The 11,789-nt window shown below is 47.0% G+C and overlaps 1 protein-coding gene across 2 annotated transcripts in view; it reads right to left on the bottom strand.

Annotated features, from left to right (window-relative positions):
- The window catches only part of CEP120 (centrosomal protein 120), a 66,280-nt gene extending 61,921 nt beyond the window's left edge, over positions 1-4,359 (bottom strand). The window contains exon 1 of one of the 2 annotated variants that reach the window (XM_075931936.1): positions 3,926-4,359. In XM_075931936.1, coding sequence (XP_075788051.1) covers positions 3,926-3,974 — 49 coding nt within the window. In that variant the 5' untranslated portion in view covers positions 3,975-4,359. The remainder of the gene's footprint in view (positions 1-3,925) is intronic. The other variant, XM_006130100.4, reaches the window with a different exon arrangement.
- Between the last annotated feature and the right edge of the window lie 7,430 nt (positions 4,360-11,789).

The following is an 11,789-nucleotide window of genomic DNA, read 5'->3' as shown; positions in this document are numbered from 1 at the left end:
TTGAAAGCTGTTGGTCCATAGAGCTATCTATCAGTGTTAGATAAATGAGGTGGGGATCCACCGGTAAGGAATACAAGTGCAACATCGTGGTGTACTAGACTCCAAACCTGTAATGAGGTCTAAATAAAATTTATTACAACACCTAGACCTTATAGCTACTATCTTTTGGTTAAGATAACATACAAGGCCTTCAATAACAGGGGTATAACCACTGATAGAGTCTGTTAACAATTTTTCAATATTGTGTTTTTAAAAAGTTTGGTCAGTTCAGATATTAAAACCAATTTGATCATGACTTGTTTGAAAATATTCAGATATAGATCACTAGGCTATGGCAAATAAAGGGGCCTATAAACTTTTAAAAAAAAGCTGCCTAGAGTTGAGTGCCATGAGTATGTCAACAGTTTCAGAAATTATACCCGTCTTTAAAACACCTTTGTAAAACACACAAAACTTTGCAGTACCCTGTTTGCATTTCTCTCAAGTTCCCTTCTCTGTTTATCTATAATAGGGGGCTGCACCCCTTCTTGCTACGCTCATCAAGCCCTCCCCCCCCCCCCCCCCCCGGAGGTAGGCAGCCCTGGCTCTCTCCTTGGCCACTTGGGGGGGAGGGGCCCAAGGCATGGCCCGGGCTCCCCCCAGCATCAGGGAAGGAGGAAGCCGCAGCATGACAGCCCTGGCTACCAAGCACTGGGGAAAGGAGAGAGGGGAGGCAGGCAGGACGCAGAGTGATGAAGTCACTGTCATCCTGCAGAACATTTTTTTTTATAGAGAGATGTTAAACCACTATGCAAACAGAACCATTAAAAACTCATCATATACAAGCAGCTGTCACATGTTCTAACAACACTGAAAATGAGTTCCTGAGTCCTCACTATGGATGTGAAAGCCTAATCCTGTATATGGTTAATCAATGAGCCCAGGCCTTCACAGTTACATGCAGCCCCTCTCCTCCCCCACTATATCAAAGGTAGCAGTGAGGAGTCAGGCAGGCGGGAGCCCGCTGATACAGAGGCAGAGGTGAGTGGTGTTGTTAGGGGACAGACAATTCTAGGGGAGTGAGTACACACCCTCCCTACCCCATATCAGAGGCAGCAGCACACAGGTGGCTTAAAAGCCAGCTCCCCCTGTGCATCAGCTCCCAGGGAGCTGCTCCCCTCCCCCGTGTTACACATTTACAGTAAACTTCCGATAGTCCAGAATATCTGATAATCCGGCACCCACTGGGTCCCAAAGGTGCCGGATTATCAGAAGGGGGGGTTACGAGGGGTCTGGAGTGGGGTGGGAGGGGATGCCACCCCAGACTCCTCATAGCCCCCCCTTACGATAGTTCGGCTCTACCCCAGGCGTCCTTGATTCAGCCGCTGCTGGTCAGTTTCAGCAGCAGCTGAATCGGGGATGCCTGCAATAAAGCAGCTGGGGTGCTGCCGGGTTGGTCCCGCAGTGCCGAGGGATGGCGCTACGGCACCAACCCAGCAGCACTCCAGCTGCTCTTGGGGACGCCTGGGACAGAGCAGCTAGGATACTGCCCGGTTGGTCCTGTAGCTCTGCCCCTCGGGGCTGCGGGACCAACCCGGCAGCACCCCAGCTGCTCTGCCCTAGGGGTCCCCAAGTCAGCCACTGCTGAAACAGATCAGCGGCTGATTCCAGGAAGCCCGGGGCAGAGCAGCTGGGGTCCTGCCGGGTTGGTCCCGCAGTGCCGTCCTTTGGTGCTGTGGGACCAACCCAGCAGCACTCCAGCTGCTCTGTCCCACGTGTCCCCAAGAGCAGCTGGGGTGCTGCCAGGTTGGTCCCGCAGCCCCGAGGGGCAGCGCTACGAGACCAACCCGGTAGCACCACAGCTGCTCTGCTCCCGGCTTCCCCGATTCAGCTGCTGGTCAGTTTCAGCAGCAGCTGAATGGGGGAAGCCTGTCCGGCTGCCCCAGCACTTCCGGGTTCCTGATAGTGCCGGACCATCAGGAGTCCCGGAGCATTGGATGCCGGACTAATGGAGTTTTACTGTACTTAAATAAAATCATTTTAACATTCTTAGTCCTCATCCAATTTCTTTCTGTTAAAGTAATCATACAAACTAGCTACAACACTGAAAATATTGTTTCCCTTTTTCTACTTTTCCCATTTTCCCTTATACATAGCCAAAGCCTCATTTCCAACCAACAAAGCAAAATCAGAGATTATTTTAACAACCAAAATTGATTTCTCTACTGTCAAATCTCATGATTTTACATGAATTACTTTTCTTTAAATATTTTCTACCATTTAAAATTGGAGGAATAGAGAGCTCCACCATAAAATAACTGACACAACCAAAAGTTTAATACTTCTACTTTCTGATGCTTTAGAAAAAATAACCTGTTATTTGCATACAGGCAGTCCCCGAGTTACGCGGATCCGACTTATGTCGGATCTGCAGTTACAAACGGGGTTTGCTGCCCGTCTCCCTAGTCTGCTGGTTTCCAGCAGACTAGGGAGATGGGCAGCAAAGCCGCGGAGCACGCGGGCAGCCCAGACGCGCCGCGGCTGTCCCGCTGCCAGCGTCCTCAGAGGCTTTGCTCCCCATCTCCCTGGTCTGCTGGTTTCCAGACCAGGGAGACGGGGAGCAAATCTGGGGAGCACGCGGGCAGCGGACAGCCCAGACACGCCACGGCTGTCCCGCTGCCGGCGTGTTCCGCGGCTTTGCTCCCCGTCTCCCTGGTCTGCTGGAGACCAACAGACCAGGGAGACAGGGAGCAAAGCAGAGCAAAGCTGCGGAGCACGCGGGCAGCGGACAGCCCAGACACGCTGCGGCTGTCCCACTGCCGGCGTGCTCCACGGCTTTGCTCCGGACGCCTGTGGTACAGCAGCTGGGGCGCTGCCGGTTGGTTCCGTAGCGCCGCGCTGGGCACTACGGGACCAACCCGGCAGCACCCCATCTGCTCTGCCCCAGGCGTCCCCAAGTCAGCCGCTGCTGAAACTGACCAGCGCTGACTACAGGAAGCCCGAGGCAGAGTTGCTCTGCCCAGGGCTTCCTGGAATCAGCCGCTGATCAGTTTCAGCAGCAGCTGACTTGGGGACGCCTGGGGTTCTTAAATTGAATCTGTATGTAAGAACTGGCGTCCAGATTCAGCCTGTTGAAACTGATCAGCGGCTGATTCCAGGAAGCCCGGAGCAGAGCAACTCTGCCTCGGGCTTCCTGTAGTCAGCCGCTGGTCAGTTTCAGCAGCGGCTGAATCTGGATGCCAGTTCCGACTTACACACAGATTTAACTTAAGAACAAACCTACAGTCCCTATCTTGTACGTAACCCGGGGACTGCCTGTATACCTTGAATTAGATACAAATCCAGGACAAGCACGCCAAAAAGGAAGATGTTATTAAAGTCTGCACAAATGTTATCCCAGCACCTGCTTTACCTTCCTGACTGTAGATAGCAACTAAGAGACTCCTGTTAAGCTATTTAGGCCCTACATTATCTTTGTCATTAATATGTCAGTTGCAATGAAAAACATGACCTCTTAAATCAGAAATGAATTTAGTTCACAGAGCTTTCAACAAGGCTAAGGAATGATTGTTCATTTATTTAGATTCTGATTTTATTAAGATGAGACTGTGCCTTTAAAATATAATGTAACTTCAGTATTCAAACTCTTTTTGTATATTCCTGATTTAGTACTTTGCTGTTGACAATACAAAGAAAAAAATTGACAAAAATACATCAGCTGTTGCAAGGCAAGCCCATATGCTTTACTTAAAGGTAACTCCGCCCCACATGCTGGCATGTTATTTATAAGGATTAGTAAAGCCATCATCCCGGTAATCTAACAAAATTTACACCGTTAAAAAACCATAAAAGAAAAACGCAAAAGCGCCAATGCCAGGAGAGAAACGAGCTGGAGCAAGAGCCAGCTGTGGGCTCAGAGGACAGTGCCCCGGACTCGCTACTTTACCTTCCAGGATGGAGACAACGATCAGAAGCTGGTCGGATTTGGAAGCCATTTCTGCTTTGGGGCTGCCTGTGAGAGCGGGGCTCCGGCGAAGGGCTAGGACGCGGGGAGGAGGGGCGAGCGGAGGCTGGCAGCCCGGGGCACCTGGCCTGCGGGGGTGTCTAAGGCAGGGGCGAGAGAGATCCCGGCCCAGGCTGATCCCGAGGTTACTGGGTGGGGGGAGGCCCGGCCCTAACAGGGGGTCTCCACCTCTGCGGGGACAAATCGGGGATGCGCCGCGCCCAGCTCCACTCGCGCTGCCGCGTCGCTTTATCGCCTCGGACGCTTAAATCAAACCGCTGCCCCCGCCGCTTCACTTCCGCCTAGCAACCAAGCGGCACCGGGCAGGCTGGAGGACCGAGAAACACAAAGACTAGGGTGGGAGAAGAGAGAGCGCCGCTTCCGGTCTGGGATCATCCCCCGGCCGCCCTGCACAGCAGCGTTCACAGCGGCCTTTCAGGCTCGAGGTCGTAGAGTGTAGGGAACAGCGCCGCCTGTGGCCGAGAAGTGAGAACAACACCCCAAGCGCTCTGAACATGCGGGAGCACAAAGCAAGAACATAAGAACCATCTAGCGCAGTATCCTGTCTTCTAACAGTGGCCAATGCCAGGTGCCCCAGAGGGAGTGGCCAATGCCAGGGACCCTCTCCTGTCATCCACCTCTAGCCTCTGACAAACAGAAGCTAGGGACACCATTCCTACCCATCCTCCTGGCTAATAGCCATTGACGGACCTAATCTCCATACATTTATCTAGCCCTTTTACAGACCCTGTTCAAGTCCTGGTCTTCACAACATCCTCTGGCAAGGAGTTCCACAGGTCGACTGTGCGCTGCATGAAGAAAAACTTCCTTTTGTTTATTTTAAACCTACTATCTATACATTTATTTTGGTGACCCCCTAGTTCTTGTTAGAGGAACAAGTAAATAACTTTTCCTTATCCACCTTCTCCATACCTGTCATGATTTTATAGACCTCTAGCATATCCCTCCTTAGTCTCCTTTTTTCTAAGCTGAAAAGTCCCAGTCTTTTTTATCTCTTTTCTCCGCAATTACCTTATCATTTTTGAGTGCTCCTTTAGCATCTCAATCGTCCAGTGGCCCCACTGGTTGTTTAGCTAGCTTCCTAAAAGGAAGAAGAAAGGGACTGTGCAGTTATGTGATCCGTCCTCCTAGTGGTGTCACAGGGCCTGGGTACAAGGGAAATGCCCAGAGAGGTGGTTTGAATCTGGTTTATCCCAATGGGGACGGTGACACTGCAGCCCTAGCCTCAGCCCCAGGAGCAGCCATACCACAGCCCCAGCCCTGGAAGCAGCATGAGTGGATCATTCCACTCAGATTGGAGCCAAAAGGCAAATCCTTAGTCAGATTCTAATTTATGTATTTGATACCTTAGTTACTTCATGAAGCTATGATGAAGTTGTGTGGATGTATATACCTCTTTTAAGAGAACAAAAATTATATTGGGCTTTGAGGCTCACCGGTATTTTTTTAAATTGCTGTAAAATACAGCATTTATTTTAGCCATACTACAGACCTATGACATTGCTGTATCAAGTTTTTTCAAGTAAGAAACAATCAACCATTTGTATGTTTGTGAAAACTGGACTAATAGCACTGAAAAAACAAATCATCTCTCCATAGAATGGATTAAATGCTGGGATCTGTAGTGCTTGTTTCCTTGACACAATTGTCTGCATTTGGGGGTGGGGAGGGAACAAAGATATTGTGATGAAGAGGGTTAATAGGGCAAATTGCATATCTTTTTCCAATTTACTTCCAAAAGGGGCTACTCAGGGCCAAATGTTGGGAAAAAACCTCTTTTGGAACATCTTTTCTTCCTTGTGTTTGCTTTTCTGACATTTTTTTCGGAAAAGTGGATGAGTTCCTTGAATACAGCAGAGCTTTTCCAGGATACCTCTGTAGTCTAGATGTACTGTAAGGGGTTTCTGAGAAGAGATGCAACCCTGAGAATAGAAATAGTATTTCATTAAGTTTGTGCATTCTCTGAGGTTGGCAGCCAACCCTGAGCAGAAATCGGAGAATAAACTGTAAATATTTGGGGAAAATCTGCCAGTGTCAAGAATTTGTCATTGTTAAGGATGATTGTGGGTTGGGAATTTTATTTATGTGGTGTATTTGTCTATTTGTGAGAAACGTAATTTGAGTACAGCAGAATAGTCAAGAAAGCACTGAAACTATTTTTGAAAAGAAAACAAATTACACATAGAAATGCTTCCTGAGAGGTGTTGTGCAACTGCGGGGGTGTAAGAGTTGATGGACTTTTGGAAAGAGTGGTTTGGAAACTGGATGCAGAGCAAGGGATGGGGATATTGTGGTGAAGAGGGTTAATAGGAATGTTTAGTAGGATAAGGAAGAGGATTTGGAGGCTCAGGTAAAGGCAGAAACGGTAGAAATTAGGGAGAGTAGTGGAAGAAAAGAGGATGGGAGGGATTGGAAAGTTGGGAATTTAGGAGTAGGAGTATGTGAATTTTTCTGTGTGGTGTGTGCTTTGATCAGGGGCAGCCAACAGACTTGCCAAGCCCCTGGAAATCGTGGGGTTGGGGAGCTGGCTCCATGCTCCTGGAAGGGATGGGGCCTTAGCCAAAAGGGATGGGGCTGGGGCAGCCAGCTGCACCATGTTTACACACACACACACACCAGTCCTAAGCATGCCGTCTGTGGCTCCGGAGGCGATTTAAAGAGTGTGGGGCTCTGGTCACTATAGTGGTAGTGGTGGCCAGGAGTCCTGGGCCCTTTTGATTCACTAGGCTCCAGAGCAGCTGCACCTTATGGCTCCCCATCAGTGGATCTGGCTTTGAGATATGTGATGACAGCACTACACTTTTTCACGTTTTGATTTCCTCTTCCTGTCATTTGCTCTGGGAGAGCGTGCTCCTCTTGGCACCTCTGTGCCCCTGTCCCTCTATGTGAGGTTGGATCGGATGAGGAGTGACTCCACTGGGAGTCAAGTTCCTAGTGTTAGGGCCCTGGGCCGGGGTTCGGGAGCGAGGGAGGGCCCGGACCCCACCCCGCCGGCAGTGGTCGACGCGTTACCCCAAAGCATTCCTTTTTTTTTTTGACAATACGGTCAGGACCAGCGGGTGGACTGTGACACCGGCACTCCTGATAGTCCGGCATCAAAATGGCAAGAGCCTAGTGAGTGAGCTTCGGAAAAAAAAGAGTCACAAGGTAACCGCGCCAACAGCTGAACTGAGGAAAAAGGGTAAAAAAGGCTTTAAAAAACCTAAAACATTACAGTATACTGTATACAGTATGTACAATAAAAATGGTTAAGAACACTTTATATACAGTATATAATGTATACAGTATATATATATAACCTGCTTATAGTAGCTCCTGATAATCCGGCATATTTGATAATCCGGCACCACCTAAATCCCATGGGTTCCAGATTATCGGAAGTCTACTGTATGTGGATGTGACGTAGTGGGGGTACCTGGCTGGTTTCTATGCTGCTGGCTCTGGGGGAACCCCCACTGGCTGCCGTGGGTACCACGACCCAGCAAAACAGGATGAGTCACTATGCAAACCAGTGGCCAGACACCCCCCATGGAGAGGAACAGAGGAAGGTGGAATGCTGCCCTGGCTGGGGGGCAGGGCTGGAAGCTAGTTAGTTGGTTGCTGGCTGTCTGAGAGCATGGAGGAGAGCCTAGGGGAAGGGGCTGGAGTTTAGGGGCCCAGTCTCCCCCATCTCAAGGGGGCCTGAGGCATCCTAGCCCAGCTCTGGGACCAGATTACATCTATGCTGTGCTGTATCCTGGAGAGGCAATAAACTTCCTCTAGTCCCCCGGCTGGTGCAGTCTATTTGTGCCATTTCGGGGTGCAGGAGAAGGGTACCCCATCGCGCCGTCACAGTGGACAAAGCTGGCAACGGGGTTTGTTGCAAGGGAAAGTTCCAGGGTTGGTATTAATGTGGTATGTCCTGTGTTTGTTGGTAAGAATCATCTTGAGGTTAAGTGGTTGTCTATAGGAGACTATGGTCTGTCTCCCAGAGCCTCTCGGAGTTTAGTATCCTGATCCAGTATAGCTTGTAGTTTATTGATAATGTGTTGGACGGGTTTAAGTTGGGGGCTGTAGGTGATGACAAGTGGTGTTCTATTGTTGGTTTTCTTGGGTCTGTCTTGAAGTAGATGGTTTCTGGGTATTCGTCTGGCTCTTTCAATTTGTTTTTTAATTTCTCTGGGTGGGTAATTGAGGTTTATAAATGCTTGGTAGAGATCCTGAAGTTCAACTACCCACCCAGAGATATAAAAAAACAAATTGAAAAAGCCCTCATCCCCCCTCTGTTCTGAAATTTGATTTGTCCTTTTCATGTGTTCATTTTTTTGATTGTATCCTTTGGTATACATGGTCATGCCAATTTTCTTCCACTATTTGATCTGAGGAAGTGGGTCTGGCCCACAAAAGCTCATCACCTAATAAACCATCTTGTTAGTCTTTAAAGTGCTACATAGTCCTGTTTTTTGTTTCAGCTAGACCAGACTAACATGGTTACATTTCTATTGTATTGTTCTGGTCTATGAATCATTCAAAAGGTACTATGTTTAGGAAACATTTCAACACTGATGTCCAAAGATGAGGTATCAAGAGTGTATTCGCTAAAGTATATGACCTCTCCAAAAGAAAGCTGTCAGTACAAATGCTTTAATTGACTTCTTTGGTCATTAAAGAGATTTACAATAAAGTCAATGACATTTTGAGTTTGGTTTTGTTTCGTAAGCCAAGAAATACTGTAGATCATCAGCCAAATCCTCAGCTGATATAAATTGATGTGGCTCCTTTGATTTCAGTTGAGTTATGCTAATTTACACTGGCTGAGAATCTGGCCCATAATCTTCTTTATTTTAAACACACCAGACTAGTCTACTGTATATGACAAGCATTTTCAGATTAGAGTATGCAAGAGTTAGATCAAGATAATTATTAGGCTGCAAGTGATTAAGCAAACTGTAAATCAGCACTATAGCCTACTGATTCCTTCTTAGCTGAGGTGAATTTGGGGTCATGAGTTCCATATGAGTTCATGATAAGGTATTAAACCTGGATTATTTGAAATGGCACTTCAAAATAATCATATAATTACTAAATTCTTTGCTTAACATGGACAAAAGTTGAAATCCCTACTCTTATTTACATGAAATTACAAAAGGTGTGTTAGGTAACTAAGTAGTTCAACTGGTTTAGTACCACTGAATTTCTCACTGTAGAGTTGTCTTTCATGTCATGATTTTGTACAGATGATTATTAAAAGTCCATTCAGGAAGCTGGCACTGCTACCAACAGTTCACAAACTTATTTCCTTTCTTCCATTTTCTCATGAAAGTTTTTCTATTAATTTATTTAGAAAGAATTCAATCAAATTTCAACAGGCTTACATGGGTTAAACATGTCCCTTTATTGTAGCTAACTAACACATGGATTTATTATCCACACATAATGTGTTATTTTGATAGCCATGTGCACTTTGCACCAGGGGGAATATTTGGAGTCAGTTCATAATCTCTGTACTATAGATTTAATGGCAGGTCAATGCAAGTACAGGCAGTCCCCGGGTAACATGGATCCGACTTACATCGGATCCCTACTTACAAACGGTGTGACGCAACCCCGTACTAGCTGCTTCCCCCCAGCAGACCAGGGAGACGCGAAGTTAGCGCCCCCCTCCCCCCAGCAGACCAGGGAGACGCGGAGCAGCTTTTCTCAGCAGACACCTCAGCTTGAGAATAAAGGACTGAGGGAAGTGAGGTGTGAGAGAATAAAACTGAGCTCTGGAGAAATGTTTGGCTAGTGTTTCCCCTACAATATGTACCAGTTCCGACTTACATACAAATTCAACTTAAGAACAAACCTACAGTCCCTATCTTGTACGTAACCCGGGGACTGCCTGTACTGAAAAATCCATGTAATTCTAGATTTAATCAGATCTGATTACTGGTTTGTATAAACAACCACTTGAAACATGAAGTCCTCAACACATTCCTACAAAAACAGTAACAGTAGAAAATACCCTTTTTATAGCAGTTGAAGTATCCAAAGTTCTGTGTTTATCAAAAACAAATTAGATATAAATTATATAGACTACATATTCTAAAAAGTTGAATTTTCTTTGTAACAATACCCGTGTCAGAGGATTAAATCCACATAAGGATAGATAGCAAAATGACCTAGGATACCATGTAAATGGCATGCTTAGGCTAGGATTTAAGGTGAATATTTAAAGTGTTTTTACAAAGACATTTTAGAATTTTAGTATGGAAGGGTCCAGGGCCGGCCCACAACATTTTGGCACCAGAGGCAGAGAGTTCAAATGACACCCCCATGCCCTCTTGCTTGGGCCAAAACTTTGAAAGGTCTCAATTCTGCCTTCTTCCTGTTCTACACCTTCATGGTACTGCTCTGCTACCTACCCCAATAAAAGAGAACTAACATCTTAAAATGCCTTGTTCAAAAATTTTAAGTAACACTTAACTTTCAAATGCCTGAACAGCAAATGTAACTTTTCTTGTGTGTATAGTAAACACTGGCATTTTTATCTGTTTGAATAATCGAAGTAGTGCTTTCCGCACCTTCTTGGTTGCAAAGATTTGAGCTGCTTCCTGAAGGTCCACAGTCTGGGCCAGCTCATGCTTCACTGAGATGGTTGCAAGGCTGACCAGCCTCTCCTGTGTCATTCTGAAGTATAGATGTGTTTTTATTAACGTCAGCTTGGAGAAGCTGTGTTCTCCACTGGCAACTGTTACAAGAAGTGTTAGAAGTATGCGCAGAGCAACAAAAGCATTTGGAAAGAGTGTGGTCATCTTATTTGTGCACATATATTCCAGAACAGCCTTTGGAATTGATCCTGCTGAAATGTACCTTGAAAGGGCTTTCAGTTCATCACCTAAATCACTCGCATCAATATCGCTCTTGGCATCATGTGTCAACACTGTCTTTAGTGCTCTGCATTGCTGGTGTATGTCTTCTTCAGGTATAGTGAGGAGTTTTGGAATATCATACAACATCCCAAGTATACTGCTGTGTTCCTTGAGCTGCATGAAACGTTCTTCAACTGACTGTATTGCACAATCTAGCACCTGGTTAAAGAATTCAACTTTGAATTGTTGTTTGGGGACTCTTATGGGATTATCCCATGCCTTGTAATCAAAATGTCTTCTTTTTCGGTGACTCTTACATTCTTGAATGGGTGGGAAAATAGCTTCAGTGTGAAGTTCCTCTGCCAACTTCTGTGCACTTTTCAGAACGTTTTGAAATCCCTCATCTGACTGGTAAGACTGTAGGTATGACTTCGCTTTGTCCAGTTGTTCCATTGCTCCAGATATATCAAGGTCAACACCTTGGAGTCTCTTGCTTACAGAACTCAGCAGTTTTGTCGATGTATGTAAACCTCATTCTACGAGGAATAACTCCTTTGTCGAGGTAGTTCTGTCGACAAAACAGCAGTGTGGACGCAGGGGAAAAGTTATGTCGACATAAAAGGCCTCCAGGGAGAACCCCTGGTGGACACTCCTGCCACAGCTTGCAACTCTATTGTTCCTGCCCGTAGCCATCTTTAAAAGGCACAGGCACCCAGGAGCAGCACTCTGGCAGCAAGCGAGCTCCAGAGCAGATCAGAACTGTACTGCTCAGTTGTGGGTGAGCTATGTCAGAGGGACCAGCCCCTCCAAACCCCTCCGGCCCTTCCAGGGAATCATCCCCCCGGGAACCCGAAGCGCCGGACACCCTCCTGGTCAGGGCCGGAGATAAAAGCCTTCCTGGGCCTCTGGGCTGAGGAGGACTCCCTCCAGGCCATGCACTCCACCAAGAGGCG

The sequence above is a fragment of the Pelodiscus sinensis genome, chromosome 6, assembly GCF_049634645.1.
Source record: "Pelodiscus sinensis isolate JC-2024 chromosome 6, ASM4963464v1, whole genome shotgun sequence".
Taxonomy (NCBI): domain Eukaryota; kingdom Metazoa; phylum Chordata; order Testudines; family Trionychidae; genus Pelodiscus; species Pelodiscus sinensis.
The sequence above is the reverse complement of the archived record's forward strand: the minus strand, read 5'-3'. Positions and strand labels throughout refer to the sequence as shown.